General features: G+C 34.2%; 2 protein-coding genes across 2 annotated transcripts; both read right to left on the reverse strand.

Moving 5' to 3' along the window:
* Positions 1-786: 786 nt before the first annotated feature.
* Positions 787-7,220, reverse strand: LOC139820821 (mitochondrial sodium/calcium exchanger protein). Its single transcript, XM_071791359.1, has 8 exons — positions 7,035-7,220; positions 5,194-5,519; positions 3,601-3,681; positions 3,074-3,193; positions 2,341-2,667; positions 1,782-1,900; positions 1,491-1,644; positions 787-1,207 (listed from the first exon to the last, which is right to left on the reverse strand). Exons 1-8 carry the CDS (start codon positions 7,118-7,120, stop codon positions 846-848), a joined length of 1,575 nt encoding a protein of 524 aa, XP_071647460.1. The 5' UTR covers positions 7,121-7,220; the 3' UTR covers positions 787-845.
* An 8,935-nt stretch (positions 7,221-16,155) lies between these two features.
* On the reverse strand, positions 16,156-20,943 carry LOC139820962 (UDP-glucosyltransferase 2). The gene is given in 5 exon segments (XM_071791587.1): positions 16,156-16,613; positions 16,809-17,028; positions 19,002-19,432; positions 19,853-19,988; positions 19,991-20,943. Coding segments are annotated over 5 exon segments (1,557 nt in total). The 5' UTR covers positions 20,481-20,943; the 3' UTR covers positions 16,156-16,333.
* Between the last annotated feature and the right edge of the window lie 2,498 nt (positions 20,944-23,441).

The raw sequence follows: 23,441 nt of genomic DNA on the forward strand, positions 1-23,441 counted from the left end.
AGCTTTTTAGATTCAATTATTAATTATACTGAAAAAAAACTACGGATGACTCGATATTTCCGTTGAAGAGAATAATCGGCTATAAATTTGTCAAAGAGAAAATATTTCTAGACAATGTAAAAGTGGGACACCCTCCATGATCGATTAAAAGGGTATACACGTATAAGAGAAGGCAGTTGTAAAAGGATAAAAATAATTTAACATTCCCTTCTTTTATTGCGTTTGAAAGAAAATGAGAAACGTTGTGTAAGAAATGTTTGCACGTAGGAACTGTGTCCCTCACCTAATAACGGATTCAATTACGAAGGTCTGTATAGCACTCGAGGTTACCATGATGTACGGCGCGATGTAAAATTTAAAACTGACGCGTACCAAGACTCCTAACCGCCTCATGACTTGTGGTTTCCGTTTCGGCGTTATGGTGGCCATACTAACCGGTTTCGGTCGGAAACGGGACATCTCGTTCTCTCCAGGGAAATGTCTAAAAACGACCTGACGTCGCTCGCCTGCCCGCCTTTTCCTCCGCGTATATATCCGGTGCCCAAACGTTTTCCTACGAAGCTCGCCTTCCGCCCCATGTTAAAAATGCATCTCTGCCCGTATCCATATAATCTTGACTCATTTAACATAATTCATGAGAGAGAAACGCTCTTCCATATTTTTTACTCTTTACTCTTTACTTTTTACTCTTTCACCTTATCTTGCAACATTAACGTTGCAAAAATAGAAGAAAGTAGGCGATGATTGTCAAATAATTAAAATAAACCTTTTATTATTTTGCATTTATATACATAATGGTGTAACAACAAAAAGCAATACGTTAAATATCGTAGATAGTATTAGCCTTATACGTCGGGTCTGTGATCAGTGCCGAGCGGATGTATAACGTGAAATTCGCTTAAAAATTGTATGAGAATGAAAGCAAAGTAAATTGAATATAAAAGACCGCCATAAGAGCGACGTACGGTAGCTCCCGTGATGTTTAGGTAAATTATTGTGGCCACTAGTGAGCACAGGAGAAAAGCTAGGCAACCGGGTGCCATATCGCTGATCCTGATCTTCGTCTGTTGTTCAGGATCAGTGGCGGCAGCGATGCCATAAGTCAGCCCAAGTCCTAGTAGGGTGTTAAACATTGGCCCGCCGAAGCAGGCTGCATATCCCATGCGTGGAAATCCCCGTCTGGCGATAGCGACGTTCGATATGAGATCTGACCAATGAATTAGCTTATATAAATATTTTAATGTAAACACAAAATTTACATTATATTATTAACAAACCAAACGAAGCATTAACTTGAAGCTTTAAAGAGATATAATTATCGAAAAATGTCGTAATGTCATCGATTATTGCAGTTTATGTTATATCGTTTCTTTCGTCGCATTTGGAAAGTCAATTTAAGAAAGTACGATCTTGTCGACTGTATATTTTTGGTTACCGCATACACTTTCTTCAACTACTACCTTAATCAAAACATTTCTCACACGGCTTACCTCCGATGCTGTTTCCCCACGCAAGAAATGTGATGCCCAACATAGCGTCAGATATACTGCATGCGTATCCTATGCATTGGAGTACCGCCATGACCTCCCCGGCCACCAGATAAACCGTCAACATAGCAGCTAGAAATCCCAAAAATGCAAAGACCTGGAATATTGTTAATGTTGCGTGTTTGCTTATTGATAAACTGCTGAATATGGTTTTTCTCATATCCTTGAATGTCGCAAACACTTAAGAAACTCCGACCATCCGCACAAGGCGGAGGAGGAAAGAAAAGTACTCACATTATGGAACTTTGGTACACGATCCACGTGCGTCGTTAGAAATACAATTACACCAATTACGGTACCGGCAACGAGGAATATCGGCATCACCGGCAAATTGCCAAAAGTCGTTTGCCAAACTGCAATAAAATAGTTAAAATGAAATTGAAGTTGAGTGGTACCGACTGTTATGCCGTCAAGTGTCGATACGACAATTATGTGTTATTGACTGCTTGTCTGAATTTAGCATCTACCATCGTTTTGCAATGAAGGACGTTATGGAGAATATTTCTGTCATATCATGGAAAATTATTCACGAGAAAAGAATGCGCGGAAGAAATATTAAAAAGTAATAAGCCGCAGTCTCTTTAATATTTAAACAAAAATTAATTCTGGCTATATTTTTAATCTTCTATTTTGAATAACTTTTTAAGAAATATATAACTGTTAAGTTAAAACTTTTTTAAGTCTGCGTCAGATTAAATAATAGATAAACTTATCTCGAATAGCTTGTTATTGAAATACGCGATTTAAAATAATTGAATATATCGTTATAAGCATATGGATAAATAAAACTAACCATTTAATAGAAATAGTGCTATCGTAGGCGTCACGCATAACTGGAAGCAATTTAATAGCTTTGACCAGCCTTGTTTCTCGACGGTAGGATTTACAACTGGTATAAACAGCTGCAGTAGTAACATGGCGGGTGAACGTACAATCAAAACGATCTTAAACAATTTATTTGATTTTTTCCAATCTTCTTTGCTGATCGGATTGACATCGTACAAAAATTCTCTAAAAAGACCTTTCGGACGGTCGGAAACGTACTCACTAATTTCCGGGCTTAGCTGGACGGATTCACCCCGTAGCTTGGCTCTCTGTAATTCCGTGGCAATTGCGATATCTGCCTCATACAAACGTATATAAGTATATAGAAATACTGGAAGTAAGTCATATATAAAAATTTTAAAACAAGAGTAAACTAAATTCACAATATTTAAGGACTTCGATTTTAAATATCAAAAATGGAATAAATATTAGAGATTTATTCCACTTTCGTATATTATAAAATATTTATTGTACGTATTTAATTGCAAATATGAACTAAACGTGCAAACATCTGTGATTAAAGCGATTATTAAATAACTGACGACGAATTATATATTACGAGTTCGCATACGAGCGAAAACACAATATTTCCGCATAACGAAAAAACGCATCGTTCCGGAAAAAAATTTGATCTATTGAAAAATTCAAAAGAGCTAAAGACAAGGATATGTGCGATGAGTCGTAAAAACGACGCTTGGTACCTAGCTTGGCATGTAAGCCAAAAGGTCGGCTTCTACCGGGAATCTTGGGAATGGCGCCTGTGTCTCTGTTCACCAAGTAAGTATGCAGGACGTCTGGATCGGGCACACTTGGGATCCTGGCTGAAAGTACATAAGAATGTTCTCAGGAAAGGGGATCGATACTTAGTATGGTGAAAATTTTCTGTTGGCGATAAGGAAGGAGCTAGTCATCTTTTTCACATCGCAGCGAATTCATGGGTTATGAAAAGAGATATTTCTCGTTTTAGAATAGAAATAGTTCTCGAAAGCACACTGATCATAAAATTTCGGGCATAGAGATATCTCGGGAATATATCTCTCCGCGTGAATTAGACTTTTGCAGAGAGACGAGTATAATTTTATTTACATTTGTGAGAAACATTGTTAATCTAAACTTATGTACTTTTTGAAAGTTATGAGTTTTCGGAGTTCTACAATCTACTGTCATTGTCTGAGATAAATATTAAAAGTCTCTTGCGTGAATCCACATCGAAGAATCCACAACGTACTTTTCAGAGTCTCCTCTCTGGTGTCATACACCTGCATTATCACGACCGCCACAATGAACAGTATGTAGACCAGAATAAAGCCTGCAATTAAAATTTATCAGCATTAAAAAGCGCTAATGTCGCTTGGCTCGCAGGGTTATTTCTTTCACACATACCGCTGGGATAATGAATGGTCCACATAATATTACGCAAAAAAACGTGATATTCACCTTTTTCTTAATTAAAGAAAAAAGATCTTAATTACCCCTTTCTTTTTAATATACGAACAGAAAAGAAATAATGCCGTGTTGGTGGAATCCATTTTAAGAATTCTTAATGAAGCAAATAATAAATAATAAATAGATACACATACTTGAATACTTTTGCTGTTAAATATAAAAATAAATGAAACTAAGAAATGATTTAATACAATTTAAATGTATAAAGCCTGGAATGGAAAGCGATGGCCTGGAAAAGTTTGAGATGCACCGATTCAGATAAACAAAAATTGAATTTCTGTCTGTTTGTCTATTTACTATCGCGGCACGCGGTATGAAAAAAATGAATCCTGATATTCAATGGCTTTATACGTGACTTAATAATAGCCTCCGTTCTGTGCCGCTTTGTTCGGGCGCAAGATTATTTCCATGGACTTTATCTATTGCAACAATAATCCCTGTTTTCTCGGTGAAACGAATTCCTTCCCGTGGAATCCCGCAAAAATTCATCGACAGTCAGATTGCAAGCCCCACCAGGCAGATGGTGGAGAGAGACTGCGGCGTAGCTTAATTAAATTCGTCGAAGAATTATCGTTATTCCAGAATGAAACCACTTATGGCTTCCCGCAGATAAACTTTTCCGCTCATGACGTAACCGATTCGGTGTGCGAAATATTAATAAATTTTGCCAAATATTCTATAATTCCGATGCCTACTATAGCAAAATTAATATCACAGTTTAATCACTTTGCTTAACATTTAATTATGCAGTTTAGTATTTAATATAATGTTTAATAATGTAGTATATAATATTATAATGCATGCATAATTTTTCAGTCATCTGTCAATAGTTTGCAGATATCAGCTTAAGTAGGGTTTATGGAAGTTATTACCCAACATGAGTTAATCATCTGTTCAATTGACATAGGACAGAACAGTCGAGATCATATATTTATTCTATTTGGGTATTATTGGATATCATTGTTTAAATAATTGGCACTAGCATTCGAGTACGAATAATAATGAATCGTATTTCTCCATATCTTCTCTTATACATATAAGAAAATAATCGATAACATTTGATAATAGTATGAACACAGAAGGCTATTGCAATCTTTCTTTTAATATCTTTTTCACAATGATTTTTCCTCAATGATTGTGCTTGTTACAATCTTTTGTCAATTGTAAATCAATAGTTATAAAAATTGATAAAATTAACGAAAAAAAAAGAAATAATTTACGCCTATTTTTAATCTATTCATGAATGTGTATGTACGATAATGTAATCGATTAGTATCTAAATGACAAATACAGAATGTAGCGCATATATTGCGACGGGCGGGAAAGAGTCGACCAATATTAGCTTATCGAATTCAAATAAAGATAGTAGACGTACTTATGGCCTCCCAGAGGTAAACCATCTCGTCCCACACTACGTAGCTTATCCAGCATACGGAAACGATATAAAAACAGGCGTCCCTCGTGAGGGATCTGAGCGAAACTGTAAAAGGCTTAGTTATCGCGACGGAACCGGCAATCATCGAGGTCACGAAGACACCTGCGCCGATTAATTCGGTGAACATTATTATCGCTTCGTCGCCTCTCGACACGAGGGACGTGAAGATGTCAGGCGCGCCGTTTCCGAATGCCAATATCGTCACTCCTGCTATGCTATCCGATAGATGCATTACACTGGCTATTACTGCCAATGCTGGGCAAAAACTGGAATGAAAACGTCGTAATGAATCATTTATGGGAACTATTTATGTCTAAAGTATTTCAGTATTTATGCCGTAATTCATTAATAGATCGACAAAAGAACCAAGAATGGTCTTGAAAACTTAAATTAGATTTTTTATTTAAACATTTAAATGAATCTTCCTTCTTTATTAACTTTTTATTAAATTTATTTTATATATATATATATAATTCGCTTTTCTTGTTATATTCTTTTTCTATATTTTTTCTGAATTCTTTTGCCGTATAACTCATTACAAAATTATATTTCGGTTATAACATCAAAATGTGTATATATAAACAGCGATTTCTATGTTTATTATAATGATTATTATATGTATAACGACTCTGGTAATGGAACTCTAGTAAGATATGTGAAGCAGTTGACTTGGAAAGGAAGCGACTTTTGGATAACGCTCGTTTGAGATGCACATTATTCAACTAACCTCGTATACATTTAGCATTCGCTATTTCACTGCACGCAGAGAGTATGTTATTTACAAGAAAGTAAATTTACCCTCTTAACTGAGTTTTAACTATTATACTGGTTACACATCAAAGCTGAACTCCAACACAAACTTGGTAACATAAATACCGTCATATTTTCTACCATTTAACACAGCAAAATAAATTCGACGAAAGCTTTAGCGACCTTTAAAGATTTCAGGGATTTAGAAGATGATTGCCAACGTATAAAAGCAAAAGCCATCAAATATATATATGTTTTATAATTTAGTACATCGCGTTATAAATTCATAGTTAGCATTTTATATTACGTAATGCATGTTAATCTTGAACAACATATCATTATGATGAATTTTTGTGACTTTATATAATTTAACAAATTAAAAGATATATCGAAATAATATCGATTTATTGGAATACCGATATATATATTAAATATTTAAATGCCACTAGAAAACCCCGGTTTTCGGGATTCCGAAACTGTTGTTGGATGCGCCTCTTACAAACATGGCAACTTGCCATTTTTCCCTGATATTTGTATAACTCGAAAGAATACAGAAACCTTCGTTTATCACGTTGAAAGAAACCGCTCCATAGAACGTAGACGGTTGAAATACGGGGAAGCATGAATCTTTCGGTTATTGGCTTGGTTAGTTGCCAGAAGTCAAAATTCGTTTTGTAGTTATGTAATCATCTATATTCTGTAGATGGTAACACGTTTTTATCGGAATTGAACTTAGCTAGAGTTCTCAATTTTTTTTCGGTACTAAGAAAAGGCACAGTTCCATTGGTTACTCGCGCTTACGTGTTCTCATAATTTGCATTTATAATTGAGCATTATTTAGCAGATATCAAAAATAATAATTTTACAAATATATTTTATATTTTTTTATCACTTTGCTTAATTTATTTTATTTTTTACAAAAATGTAACGTGATAAATAATATACGCAAAATTTCATTGAAAATTATACTTTCTGCCAATCAATAATCTACAAATATATCCAATGATGAATACCAGCGTAAGTCAACTTACAAATTATCCGCTGTGGTCCCCAAAATTAAGAATAAATAGAGTAGCCAGAAGAGTACGAGGGCCAAGCCGCCAGCAAACAGCGCCATGTCTTCAGATCTGAAGTAGCAGAATAACAGTACTGTATACTGAATCACCGAGTCTGAATAGCAGTCTTCGGTGTTCTTCACCCACTCGCAACGTTCCGCGGCGGAAACTTGCCAAACGTACGAGCAATCATCCTGAAAAAAAGATTCGACGAGGAGCTCGACGAGAACGCAAACTGGAAGAGACGTCGATAACAATTCACCTCTCGTATGGGCAGATGCCCGTGTCTTAAAAAAGGGCTCGATATTTGCGACCTCATGTTCGAAGAGCATAAAAGCGCAACGAAGCGATATGTAACCTATATTTTGTGTATTTGCCTTTCACGGATCCGCTCGATCGTTGCCTATTCAAGCAGAAGCGAGCGAAACTTCAAGCGATATAGACAGAAAGCTGTCACATACGTAGCGCATACTATGCGCGCAGTTCGAAACGTAAATTCAATATGAAGCACACATAAAGAGAATTCATAACAATGACACACACGCGAAATAGAACAGTCGGTGTACTCATCAATGCAAGGAAATTTAATGAACATTACAATATAATCTAAGACACTGCTCCTTCTGATTTCGTTTGTAAAGCAACATAAAAGACAATATTAAGTACAATAGCACCAATTAAATTATTCAAATCTGATAATTCCAAAAACATTTGCAAATTAATCTTCAATTGCAATTAGATAAAAATGTCAGCGATGCAACATGTCTTTCTTCGTGAAAAAAATGACATACAATCGTCAGTTTCTCTTGACAACAGGAGAGCGCACTCAAGAATGCCATGTCGCTACTCGACGACGACGTGAGAGTGAATGGGTATACTCAACTCATCCGCACTCATCTGATAGCAACGAGAGCCTTATTAGATACAGAGCATCCGTTTTGTCATTTCGTCCCATTTCTGCCCACAATGAAAAAAAGAAACGCTGTGTAACGAGCACGGAAGGAAACCTCTCCGCAAAACGGATACGCTATCATTCAGCGCGCGATATTATATCGACACTTATTCGATATTATTGTCAGTTTACGGATAATGAAAATTCAATGACGTGTCGCAAACCAGTATCAGTTGATTATATTTGCTACGAGCAACCAAGAACTTTCACAGTTGTTATCACGGTTTTACGCGAAAACACTCAAACATAGAAAACAACGTGTAAACTATTTCTCGCGAAATGCTCATTAACGATAATTCACGGGCTAGAAACTGATATTGTTATTGTACAATATTGTACTCTCTCGGTGTTTAAAACGTATGCGTGTAATACATACATCATTAAAATGTATTAATAACCGAAGCATTATACCGGTAATTTTGGATTTTCCAATGTTCCATCAGATATCCTTCACCAAGTTTTAACTAAACTTGCATTATGTGCTATTAATTAACATTAAAATAATTACAAAAAATATTAAAAATTTTCCATTTTATATATGATCAAAAATTGAAAGAGAGATTTAAGTCATTTAAATAAAAACTAACGGTGCGTCAGACAGGCGCGCATTATATTAGGTTGGCCAATAAGTCCGTGCGGTTTTTTACTTATAAATTTTACTTATAAAAAACCGCACGGACTTATTGGCCAATCTAATATTATCGCATTATTCATTATTCCTAATCATATTGCCTCGATTTCGAAGCGTCGATTCCTTCTACATATATCTGTATCAAATATATAGGATTTACAACTTAACGCCGAACGGCACTATAGATTTTACTACATATACAAAAGACAGACTTTGTTTTTTTTTTAATAAATATTAAATTTAATGTGTGATAATAGTCTATGAAGTTGAAGTTTGAAGCGTTCTTGGAGCAAAAATTAAAATGCGTTTTCTTTCAAAAAATACAAGTGCGAGGACAATATTTAATATTTTACATTGTATATCGAATAATACATTGTAATCGATTGTCCTACAATAGTACTGAAATAACACTTTATTTTACTTTTGAACGCTGATAGTGCCTAAACGGTTTATTATTGTGAACCTTGTCCATTGTGACTTTTTATCAGCATTAGATAAACTATTTATTTCCGAAGTTTAGGCCAATTTCACTGAAATCAAATTTCCATACACTGTAAAAAATTTAATGTCCCAGAAAGTCCACTCTAAATTTTGTATTAAAATAACTCATGCATTGTGTTATTTTAACCCAAAATTTAGAGTGGACTTTCTGGGACATTAAATTTTTACTGTGTAAGAGTTGTGCGGGGTTCTTTGTTGTTTTTTGAAATGTGGATAAACCAGGACAGAGTAGTAATGTTTAATTCTGAAATAATTATTATCCGTTGATTTATTGTATGTGCATACAAGGCTGCATAAAATAGAGGGAGCTATGAAATAGAGTCAATTAAAATTGATACATTATTGTTCACTTAGATCATTATTGAACTTTTACATGTAACAGAACTTTATTAAGCGATAGAATATATTACTTATTTTAGAAATACATAAATTACTTAAAATTTATAAAAACAACTTTAATTTTGAGATATAGAAATAAAAGCACATAACAGAGTGATTGCGAGCAAATACTTCATTCCTTCTATTTTTTCTGACTTCTGCAACGTAAATCTCTGCGCGTAAATACCGGAGTTACCCTATAGCACAATTCTTACGTATTTTTACTACTTTTATTCCTATATCTGTCTCACCTTAGTGTACCAACCTAAAGGTACGCGGATATGATATATATATATATGTATGTATATATATATATATATCTTACTCCTGAACTCTCTAAATCTGAATCAGTGAAAAGTTACAGGAGTGGCGCAGTGACTATTTACTGATATCAGTCTAAAGTATGTTATTATAATGACTTTTCACTGATTCAGATTTAGAGAGAAGGAAAAAACTGCTTTTGCATGTTTAATAATACATGATTTAATTTTATGTGATGATTATTTGGCGATCATTGCTAGAAAAATGTATTTTATCTTTTACAGGCTATTTCGTACCTACCGAAGAACACGCAAGCTTAATCGTCGCCGATTGTATAAATGGTTCGTTGCGTCGCATTTACGAAAGTGCCGTTCGAAGTCGTCGCATTTTCGGGTACGCCAATTAAAACCGTTGTATTTTCGGGAGTGCCGTTCTAAGTCGTCGAATTTTCGGGTAAAACAATCAAAATCGTCGCATTTACTGGAGTGCCGCTCGAAGTCGTCGCGTTTTCGAGAACGCCGTTCAAAGTCGTTGGATTATCCGGAATACCGTCTCGCGATTTTAATAAATAGCATATAACTGCGTCAATTTCCACGTTTTCAGACGTGACGGCTGTCTCGTGCGTGGTCCTTGAGCGGAAAGGTGCCGGGATCGCATAACAAGAACTGCCCAGATCATTTGACTTCACTGCGCGTGGAAGGGTGCTACCATGACGTGTCGGTGGCGAGGGGAGATGATCCTCATTGTAGAGAGTTCGCTTTCTACTTTTCGAGGATCTCTCTTCTCTCTGTCGAACACTATTCAACTGGCCACGCGGGGTTAAGTCCTTAATCGGGCAAATCGAGTCAGTTGTCCGGCTCTAAACGCGTCGAGATAACGCGGTTATCGCGGAAATAATCGGGCGTTAATTCGCGTTTCGGGATCGTCGCGTAAAATATCGGTTTTTAATAATTAGCATATAACTGCGTCAATTTCCACGTTCTCAGACGTGACGGCTGTCTCGTGCGTGGTCCTTGAGCGGAAAGGTGCCGGGATCGCATAACAAGAACTGCCCAGATCATTTGACTTCACTGCGCGTGGAAGGGTGCTACCATGACGTGTCGGTGGCGAGGGGAGATGATCCTCATTGTAGAGAGTTCGCTTTCTACTTTTCGAGGATCTCTCTTCTCTCTGTCGAACACTATTCAACTGGCCACGCGGGGTTAAGTCCTTAATCGGGCAAATCGAGTCAGTTGTCCGGCTCTGAACGCGTCGAGATAATGTGGTTATCGCGGGCGATTTTTCCACGGACAAAATCGGGCATTACGTTTTCGGGAGTGTATTAAATATCGCGCGATCATAGTTATCCGCGTTTACGTGTGCTGTCGGTGGATTTGTGTCGGGCATCGAGGAAGCTGGCAACCCGGACCTAACTCGAGAGGTTGGCTTCTCAGAGGAGGAGGAGGTCTGGGAGAGGCATCGGGCTTCAGCGGAGCAACCTTGGGGTGAGTACAATTTCTTACCTGCCTAAAATTGTTTTTTTTTTTTTTTTTATTGTTTTATTTTAATAATTTACAAATAATGATAAAAAAAAAAATTTACAGTTTTATCAAAATTTGTTTTTGTAAAGATCTTTTTCGAAAAATTTATAATATAATATAAAAAATAACGTAATATAATTATACTAGTAATTATCTAATTGAGAGATGAATAAATAGCTTGACGCGCACAAGAATTATTTTATTAAATATGAATAATTTTGAACGCTGTTTTAATTTGAATCTTATATTTGTGTTATAGCATCATCGTAGCTACGTGGCTGATAACTCCGCTCGTTGCGCATCGGTCGGTGAGTGACAAATACATTTTTTTATTGAGGTCATGGATCTATGACACTTTCTTTACATATACATCAAATACATAGATCTGAATACCTGTAAATTTTTAAATTAAAGTATAATGAGTACAAATCAATATTACATCTCATAGATCCATTGCCTTAAAATGGATAGGTTAATTAATTTGAGATAAATATTTACTCTTGGAATTATTTTTCTTTATTTGCCAATTTATTGTGTACTTTGCTTGAGGATATACTCGCAAGTACTCATACATATATAGAGCTTACAAAGTAGAATTTATTGATTAGCGTCGAGCTATATCGGCGTATTACTTATTATATTGTACATCATTCTGGTGTCTTATTTTACAATTAAAAATTTTATATTAAATTAATAATGTTTGATAGATTATTAAATTTTTTAATTTGTTCCTAGGACTAATATTGCTTAAATTAATATTAATAAATAGAAAAAGATGAAATAAAATAGTATACCAAATAAGACATTGATAGTTTTAAAATATAAAAGTTTTGATCAATTTTCATCAATAAAGTTTTATTAATAACACTTATTTCTCAGGAATAATAAAGGTAAAAAACAAAAAGATGTATTATAACGGATACTTATCTTAGATGGAGAAAAAGTTGTGGAAATATAGCTAATATAGTGTTTTCTTTTCCTTTTTTTTTCAAATATTTTATTCCAAGATTAAATATTATATAAATTGGCGTACGAATGCAATATATGTATATCCATAGAAATTCCTTCAATATACTATAGATGTATATAATATATATAAGTATAATATATACACGCAAATATGAAACTAAAAATATTTTACTTATGCAATACGTATTGCATTTACTTTATTTGATCAAAAACACGTTTTAATGATTATTAATTATTAATATTTATTTTTATAAAGCTATATTTATATATAGCATATTTATAAAGCTATATTTTTATAAAAGATATTTAAAGCGCCAATTTTAATTTCATTTTTTTGTTACCTATCCATATATATTAATTGGTAAATTGGGTTTAGATAAAGCGCAAAATTATATATGATGTGAGATCTTATAAATATTTTGACGCGGAACAGAAGAATCTTTTAGATAAGCTAAGAAATTATCTTAGGATAAATCAGTTTTGTATTAATCGAAAAAATATTTTAATTAAAAATAATATATATTTTTAATATATCAAAATACTTTTAAGATTATATGAACAAACGAGATATATTTATTAATATTTAAATTTGTGAATATATATATATATTGTACGAAAAAAAACGACAGCGATATTAATTGTGAAGGAAATTTATTTTTCCTTTTGGATCTCACATTATTCATGTCGCATTTCTCCTCTGAGATACTGTCGTTGAGTAACGATGGATTATACGAAGTCATATTTGAATGTCGATAGTGACAATGTTAAAGATGAGTTTTTAATTTTTTAAATTCGCATTTTACAATTTTCATTATTGTTTTAATGTTTATACATATATCCGTTTATATTCGAAAAGTTTAATTTTCGGTATTCGCGAAATACATCTTGATATTGTTCTTTCTTTTTATCATAAGTATAACATTTAAATGATTTCAATGAAAATTACTTGTGTCCCAAAGAAACGCGTAATTTTTTAATATTCTTTTTGCATTAAAGTATAATTCGTAAACGTAATATTTTTGGAAAATTAAAGCAATTTTTTTAAATTAGTATTCTCATTTAATTAATTACTTTTTGTTATAAAGCATCGCGATATGATATCGACGCGCGTGAGTAACAATAGAGCTTACGCTCTTCTATTGACAATGACAATGATAAGCTGGCAATGATAAGTCGGCAATGATAACGGGCAATAGAAGAAGTTTTTTTCTTTCATGTCACTCTTCGGTTTGAAAAACAGTCAGTATGTGTGGCCAGGATCAACGAAAGGTAGGTTCGATCTGGCCTAAAGAATCTTCATACAGCGGAATTTATTGCACGTAATTATATATATATATATATATATATATATATATATATATATATATATAATGCCATTGATTTAAATACCTATCATTCCCAAATTAATATCCTGATTTGCGTAAGTTCTTTATACCTCGGATGATCACGAGAGCGTCATTATGAATATATCCTGTTGAATCAACTAATCTTACACTGAAAAAATAAAAAAATATTTAGATAAAAAAAAACATTTATTTAGATTGTTGCCAAGAGCTTATTTACTTAATATAATACACATATTTATTCAGAATTAAATATTTTTATTTAAATTAAGTAAAAATATCTAATTCTAAATAAATATGTGTATTATATTAAGTAAATAAGCTTTTGGCAACAATCTCTTGGCAACAATCTAAATAAATATATTTTTTTATCTGAATATTTTTTTCTCAGTGTAGCACTCCTTATAAATCACGTACACGTAACTGCCAAAACAACATATTTGTGTTATAATCGATGAATCGAGGTAAAGTGAGTAAATAGGCATTATAATTTGGATAGATATATATGTAGACGTACTATCATCATCTAGATAGATAGACATGTTATCATCATTTAGGTAGACATACTATCATATTCTGGATAAGTAGGGCAACTGTCTTTTTGAGTGGGTAATCATAACTTTCTACTATCTTTTCAAAACGGAAAAGATAGTAAAAAAGATTATATAATTATAGAGGGACGTTAATAGCAAGAAACTCTCGATAGGTTGTCTCTTTCTTCCGAGAGGTGACGATCGAATAAAAACCGACGATTTTGTTCAGATTTGAACTCGGATCTTCGGCTCATTAGAACAACCGCACAACTAACTGTGCACCACGATCGTCACGCTTTCGTATCAGTGTCTGAAAGTTATAGCTTGTATTTTAGCGTCAACGGGAAACCTTAGCTTTATACATCTAGCTTATACAAGATTAGTTCGCAAAAACGATAAATCAACTGAGTTGGACAGGTCTCAAATAGTGTAATGAGAACTATAATAAATTGGGTTTACAAGGGATTTGTTATTTTAGCGTAAAATTGCACATAAGTTACTCTAGCGAACAACTTGACCGCGCAAATTACCCTGGAAAAAAATCATAGAGGGCTGACGTCTCTCTATCAGTCTATCTTCTATTGTTGCCTACTTCCTAACAACTTTCCATTAAGCCCACCTTTCAGCAGCAGCGTACTTCACCGTAATTGCCAACTTCAGCAAATTGTCATTTATCGCCAGACTTCTTTTGTGCTGCTTTCGCTCTAAACACTTTATTGAATTGCATTCACAGAGGGCACAAAGGAGCCAACGGCTTTACCCCAATTTATACTGCGCTTTTATTCTCCCTACGAGCGCGCTCGCTTGGCTTTTCCGGTTTCCTGTTTTGGCTCTCTCTGTGCCGCCTGCACATTTATAATAAAGCGCGTGAGTGATATAAGGCTGGAATATGCAAAAGCTTCTTTCCGTAGTATAAGATGACTCTTACAATTAATGTAACGGCGTGCCGCCATTGTGTTGCTGAAACCGAGTATGTGCGAGTGTACACACTCGGTTACGCTCGAGTCGTTTGCCGTGTGTTTTGGAGAATAATTCATACCAGAGATAAAACAAAGACTCGTTGTAAATGTTAAAATAACGATGCAATTTGTCTCAATTGAATCGGTCGTTTAAAAAAAAAGAAAGCGAAGAATCTTTTTCATAAATCTATGTATCTTATTTTCGACGAGTCCGTTTTTATACAAAAATAAATGTTATTGTGGAAATTTATTTAATTATCGTGCTAAACATCTGTCTAAAATCTCACGTCATATGGTTACGTAGTCACACCAGTAAATACAATACAGCACGATGGTTTGTTTAATAATATTTCCATGCAAAAGAATGAATAAATCGCATTCTGATATTTTTGTCAGTTGCACTATTCCGCTTCACTCGGGGCGGTTATATATTCGAGATAAAAGCTAAAAACGACGGATACATCGCGGTTAGATCGGGTCAGAAAAACTCAACTGATAATTTCAAATAAATATATAGGTATTGCTCTTTAATAATATAAAATATCCGATACGGATACAAGTTTAAATCATGATTTTTGGAAGATATAAATTTATTCGCATTGATTGCGAGTAAATATAGAATTTCATTATATTTGTATTTTACAGAGATGAAATAGATTGAATTCCTTTGTATTTTAAATTTGTAGAAATTTAATTTCATCGTCATCGTCTTTCTCTACTATGTAAAAAATCGCGTCTCAGCTGTCTTTAGTCTTTGTCAAGCTATGTTAAGCTATATCAGGATTTCTAGTAACGAGGGAGAGGTTCAATTAATCTGAGATTACGGTCGTTCTTGACAATTACCGACAGACTTCCAATAACTTGTTGCAACAGATGCTTGATAGGTTCTACCTACTCATTCAAGCAGATGGTATCGATAGGTGTCTGCGGTGTCGATAACTTTTTTCCTCTTTTATAAATTAGGGTTTTTAACACTTCAATGGAGTTAATCGATATGCACAAAACACACCAAACATAATATAAAATTAGAAGAATTTTTAATAATCTATGAAAGTTTTAAATACAGAAATTTATTATGTCCAAAATTTAACAAAGGGCCTTCAGCAATTAAATTACAATAATAATTAATTTATATGTAATATTATACGTATATATATACTTCGCAATAGTTTATTTAATAACTTATTTTTATAGAGATAAATGTTTTACATATTATGTGCGCGCAAAATTATTTTGTCTTTTTATCGATAGCGATGCTTATTTTCTTTTTAGAGAATAATAGACCAAGTAACTTACAAATTAACCAAAGTACGAAAACTATAACGAATATTATTATTAAAGCAACATCTAACACCAAATATTGATACCACGTTAACTCTGTGGCACCTGTTTTTAAAAAATCCGGATCGTGACGAATTGTGTGTTCTACCCAATATACAGCTTCTTCCACTGGCGGCATCAGATGATCTCTGAATTGAAAGGAAGCCTTTTGTGCCATTTCCGTGTAACTGCAAAACAAGAAAATTAAATAATATTAATAGCAAGTAGGTATAGATAGAAGTACGTACTTTGTTAATCGACACACAATTATTATAGCATACAATAAACAAAATCGTCTAACAAGGAATATCGCTCTGTGCACCAATTGTGTGATAAATATTCTGTAATATAAAAATCTTGATTCTTTAGAAATCGAACTTTACCTCTTGTTCGATAATATTTCGTTCAAACTGCTCGAGAAACGTTCGTACGAGAACTGTTGCAAATCCAGTTGCAATGCCAGTCCCTTCTCCACGACGTAGGCCATGTTTAAATGGTGATCCCCCAAAAGAGGTATTCCTAAAATCGGTATCCCGCAGTAAATCGCTTCTTGTAATCCGAGCAGTCCTCCGTGATTCATTAGCAACCGCGAATTCGGATGACCTATACATATTTACGATAAAAGGCTACTTATTATCTTTGTTGCGGTACATATTTGCATCGTGTTATGAAGAAGTCACAAACAAAGATTGAATGTAACTGTTAACTTTTGGAAATGAGAATTACTTGCACGTTTTTAACTTTTCCAACTCTTTTTTATTATTATTTTTTATTTGAATTTTTATTTTGCTTACATACATTTTTGCCTTCACTAACAATAAGTGAAACTTTGTGTTTAATACCAGTTCATAACTAATTAAAAATTTTAATAGTTTTCTTTAATCCTTTATCTCAAAGCAGAGAACATTACAAGTGGCAATGACTCTTGGATAGCGCGTTTAAAATTTAAGCGTAAAAATGAAGCCGTAATAATGGATAAAACGACGTAATAAGGATAACGAGGTTGATTGCATAATATAGCGAAAATGGAATTCCATGAAAAGCGTTGGTCACGCGGCGGTGGTTTAGAGGAAAAACGGGTGAATACCTGAAAATAATTTGTTCCCTTCAGGTGTATATGCAAATGGCACTCTCACAAAAAGATAAAAAAAAAACCAAAGCGAATCACGTGTTTCTGCACATGAATATAAATCGTATGAATTGTGCGGACGATATGTATATGCTGCGAATATAGATGCAATTATTTTTATCCGTTGCATTTCTAAAGCAATTGATTATCTACCAAAGCATAAAACGTTAGTGTATAAAAGGGTGTATGAGAAATGAAATTGTACAATTGCTACTTAAAATCACGCAGTCATTAAACGTTTTCTCCGTATTCGAGAGAGAATGTACGTATAAATATTTATTTGTACAGAATATTTCATACGCGGGATGATTCTGAAATACGAGCATTGTGCTTTGCAGACACATTTTTCGGTTAGTTTAAAGCAGATTGTTCTCCTTTTTTTATTTCGATCCACCTTGTATATCTTTGCAGAGGATTTACTTCGCGTATCCTGATAGACGCGTCGTGCTACTTTAATAAGAACAAACGGTAAATTTGTAATGGACATTAAAAGCCGTTCAATATTCGTGCAAAATTGACCCGCGGATTATTTAGCGATAATGCAAAGTTCGAATGGGTTTTATGCGATCGTTGGATAATGATATCGTAATAAATAAATGATTCGCCCGGCGGTACGGCAATACGCATTATTCTCTTTGCATATATGTGGATATGAGGATTCGCTACCAAATACCACGCCGGTAATAGCGCTATCGACGGTGGGTCGGTGGGTTGGAAAGCAATCGAGCTTACTGCAAATTTTGAATACATCATAGAATAAAGGAAGCTTTGTTTGCGTAAATTAGAATAATTCTATTGCTTCTAAGAATAGTGCGATTTTTAATTAATTTATTTAGAATCTTAGTTGAATTTAAATAATTATGATTATCGAGAGAAATATTGCAATATCGGAGTGCCTTTATTTCGTTACTCAGTAATTGTCAATCGCTAAATTTATGATAACTCTAATAAGAAAAATTAATAGCGTTGTAAGAAATTCCTGCGTTCGCTCCACCGATCCTCCACCGATCTTCCGCCAACCCTCCGCCGGCCGGCGTCCACTCCACCGATCGTCCGCCGGCGGCATTTACATGACATTTTATAAATATCAAAGAAGTGATAAACTAGATCAAGTTGTATATCTTTAGTGATATCTTTCAAGATGTCTACACTGAAGTCAAATTTGATTCTATTACAATGGTCAAGAAAGTTAATTAATAAAATTCTTTCGTTTTGCGCATAGATTTTAAGGGAATATGCGCGATAAGAAAAGAGAACGAAATCAGAACGCTCGAAAACTTTTTCTATCGTCTTTCTAGGATTCAATCGACATCTACTCCATTACCAAGAACTTCCTTGGTATCTGCTAGGGGGAGGAGAGGAAGGGGAGAGTGCTCTTTTCGTGACCTTCGCGGATAAGCTTCTTTCGACGTTTAATCCCGCGCAGAAACAAAAAAGCTATACGTACACAATACGGAGAGCTGTGGCGCCCACCCGATGCACTTAACGTTTCCCGGCAGCGGAGGCATTCTCTCTTTGGTGCACGTCCACAGTATTTGCTGCGGTACTTGCTCGAATGCCCGGTAAAGGGCGGCAAACACCTGGTTCGGTATAGTAGACGTGTCTATTTGCGATCCCAGACTAAAGTAAATAACGCCGTTTCTGCTCTGAGAGTCCAGATAATCCTGGAGATCCACGGGCAGTGGCTTCGGGCCCGATACCGGAATATGAATACCTCCGATTTCCTTAACTCCCGGTGCCAGAGGACGTGCCGCGCTCACGGCCGGATGGCCGTTCGTCAGGATCAACGATATCCTGGACCGAAGAGCATCAAAGTCGGGCAAATCGTGCCCGAAGTACTTTCTCGCGATCTCATAACTCGGTTCATCGGAAATTATCCTGTGGATTTAGGATATCTGCGGTTAACTTTTCAGCTGATAATAATCATACGATATGATTGATCATATGACATGGGTTGGTTTATTCAATAGCTAATCTTTTAAAATTTAAGGCATATTTTGTGGCGATAATCGATGTAATCATATTTGTCCATGTTTTTGTTACATATACTTAGGAATGAAATTAATGTCGAATTATGTCGAAGCATAAGCATCCATTATTGTATAAAATTTCGGAAAAGCATTTCGATAACGCATTTATCTGCAAAAAGTAATTAGTAATCTTATCATTCCAATAGCACTGAGTGGAATTTCAACCATTTATGCGACACATACTATACTCACATTAAAAATGGTAATATCATATAGACATTAATTTCTACCAGCAATTTCGGAAATATCCGCGCATCTGTTGCCCTACCTATAAGCCAACTTGACAATCGGTAGAAGCACCGTATTAATCGACCTTTCAAGTAAACTCATTCGCCCAGTATACGAGCTGATCCAGTTGGGGATATAGCTCGGATTCTCAGGATTCCTCATCACATTCGACCACGATATTCCAACGCTGCTGATATAGCACCGACTATTTTGGATATGTTTAAAGCATGAGCGATACCCAAGAAGCAATCGGTGGTAAAAATCTCGATCACGAGCAAATCAAAGTGTTCCTTCGATAATCCTTTGATAATTCTATTCATTTCTGGATGGCTCAATACAGGCTCGCAAATTCCCGCGGTTAATACACGTAGAATCTTTTGCCAAATCATGAAATTATAAATTTCCGGGACCGGTAGAGTGTTGTTTCGACTCATTGTCAGTAAAGTGGTCGAAATGTCCAGGTCAGTGAAGTTGTCCAGACGAATTCTCTGAGGGAAGTGCGTCACCGCGACAATCTCGTGACCTCTCGCAGAGAGTCTCTTCAGTAACGGCTCGTACACGTTGTAGTGACTCTTCGCATTGTAAGGAAATATCGTCAGTATCCTGGCCCCATCGACCGCACCGAGCAAACAGATGCTCACGATCAACGATGTCGCCGTAATTTTCATCGTATGTCGAGGGCACGCGTCAACTTTGGATAATTAATTACCACAGAAGCCTTTAATTTCTGAAAAACGTTTCTCTTTCTGGTTTTTTTAAAACTTTTTTCACAATGATCAATTCAATTGTTCTACTTCGATGCACGTAGTCTTGGCAATAGTCATGGATAACTGCGCTCTTGTCTGAATAATGACGCTACTTATATGTTTGTGTCACCAAACTGTGACCTAGAAAAAAAAGATAAAAACGAAGCTAATGAGGCTATACCAGTTTAATAACACTTGCTATAGTTGATTCTTTTTTATTATTTTCCATATTTTTATTAATAGAGATATTTATGTGCGTGTGCTAATATCTGTGTCATAATGTAACATGACAAATTTTGAGTAGTTTTGTGTGGCAATTCTTCCATAACTGTTAATAATTTATTTATGTTCTCTTTACTTTAAAAACAAACTTTAAATATTTTATATTTTGCATAATGTCTTGGAATGGGATAATGATTTATTTTGCATAATTGGAATATTTGTAACTGTTCTTAACATATTTTTGCAGTTACAAAGAATGATATGATAATATTAATAATCAATTTTTATTTGCCTTATTTGTCTTATTTCGCGAATTTAATAATAAATTTTTAAATAACTTTGAACTAAATTATATTAAGATGGAATTGATTATTGTCTTGTTCCATCAATGAAATTAGGAAGGTGAGTTACAAGCATCGAGCGCGAGATTAAAGTGGTTCATTTATTAAGAAATGCATCGCAGAGAGAACGAGAACGGTGTAATGAGAGGGTCGGAACAGAGGGAATAAAAGGCGAATCGGGAAAGAAAAGATTTCAGCATTTATACCGTTCATCCATCCAAAAGGTCCCAAGTGTATTCTCGCTCTTAATTCGGTTGGAAAATCTATCGATTTAAATTCGCACATATTATTGATTGTATCAATCCGGAGATGTTTCCCGTATTTATCGAATTATTTAGAGCGTTTTTCAAAATGTTGAACAATGACGAAATGGACACGCGCATTTCTCGACGTCAAACTGCGCAAGATTGAATGCAATGTGTCCCAGAAATGTTGGAATTTCAGATATTCGCGTTTATTTATGTATACAAAGCGATTGCCTTCGCAACCTCACTTACTATTTTTTAAAGCTTTACATGTTACAGCACTCAGCATTTCTAGGAAAATTGAATGTTGTTTTTACAAAATATCTAGTGATTTTGATCTAATTTTTTATATTAATTCCAAACATCACTTCCATAATAGTAAGAAGAATTTCTTAATATTCTTATTTATTGTCGTAATACTTTTAAATTAAGATTATGTTAAACATTTTGAAATAACTTCTTATTTATATTATAGTGCAATAGAAAAATACTTAAGGAAAGTTTTGTCTCAAAGGTAAAAAAGCCCTGTGTAATATAACGTATTTTTATAACTCATCAATATTTTTAAAAGTTCCCACATCTGTAATTTTTGCGAAATATTTGCCGATTTGAAATCATGAGTATTATATTATTTATTATATTTTTTATATGAGGATCTTTATTTTCTTGAGATATTTATTAATGTGTAATGTATGAAATAAATTTGTCGTACGTAGACAAAATTAGGAATTAATTTAGAAATTAAAGCTATATATTTACAGCATTCACGAGGACTGATTTCGCATTCTCCATGTATTAAATGGAAAATCACAAAATTGAGTGATTAATAAAAAATAATTTAGAGATCAATAACGAAGATCATCAGATGCAATATTTTTATTTTTTATTATACGATTTAATTTAACTCGCTTATTTTAGGATGTACATACTGTATATTAATGTACATTTATTACAAAGGTATTTAGCGTTATAAAAGAGTCGAATACAGAGTAATCACGACTATAACGCATAAAGTGGAACGGTATTTTGCTGAATTTCATTTATATACGCAAATTTTTGCATTGTACTAGCACTTTCATTGTTCCCGCACATTGCGATGTGAAATATTAAAAAATGTCAGAAATACCACGAAGTCCATCAATGCATAATTTTATAAATTGCACAAAGTTGAAGTACGGAAAGTAATAAAAATAATCTAACGGAAATTCCTTTCCGATTGAAGTTTCGCGACAAGGTATGTTCTAAAGTAATGCACAAATTTATTTTACTTACGTCGCAATATGCATCAGTCTAATATTTGAATAATTATTGCTTTAAATACACAGTAATTAGAGTCAAGCACATTTGAAATCATTATTTAAAATAATTTTACGAACAAATTTAATCCAACGTTTTACGGCAGAAATGTGCGTGTTATTTCAAATTTTAATTACTTCTTAAATATTTTTTAATTTGTCTATAAAAAGAGGTTGCTCTTATTTTATATATTAATGCAGTAAATTTCAAAATTAATAATTTTAGAGAAGAATTTAGAAAGGTATACTATACTTATGGTAACATAAATTTTTTATTTTATTTTGCCTTAATCTTCTTCCATTAAATTTATATACACGCGCGCATACACATGCTTTATTCTTAATACAATATATATACTTTTGAAATTTTTTTTTACTAATATAGGAGAAAAAATTCTATACAGTTATATGTAGGGTATACACTTTTATTTTCTTTATCTTTCTAAATACCTAAAACACGAAAAGGCTATATAGAGTTAAATAGCTATATAGAGTTGATTATTCGATCCGATCGTGAGACAGATAATCATGCTGGTACAACAGCCGCGCGTTAAACTCGTTATTGCAACCAGAGGAGGGCTTAAGTAAAGCCACGCTAGCGCGTTCAACTTTGCAAAATGATATAACTTAGCTCCTTGCAACAGTATAGGTGTCTAACAGTCTAGCTTCGATGCTCGTCTTTATTTGCTTCCAACGTGTTCGCGTATTTTCCCTCTCTCCCTCCTCTTTTACTCTTTCTCTTTTTTTCTTTCTCTCTCTGTATACTAACTACGGCTATAC

This window comes from Temnothorax longispinosus, chromosome 10, assembly GCF_030848805.1.
Source record: "Temnothorax longispinosus isolate EJ_2023e chromosome 10, Tlon_JGU_v1, whole genome shotgun sequence".
NCBI classification, from domain to species: Eukaryota; Metazoa; Arthropoda; class Insecta; order Hymenoptera; family Formicidae; genus Temnothorax; species Temnothorax longispinosus.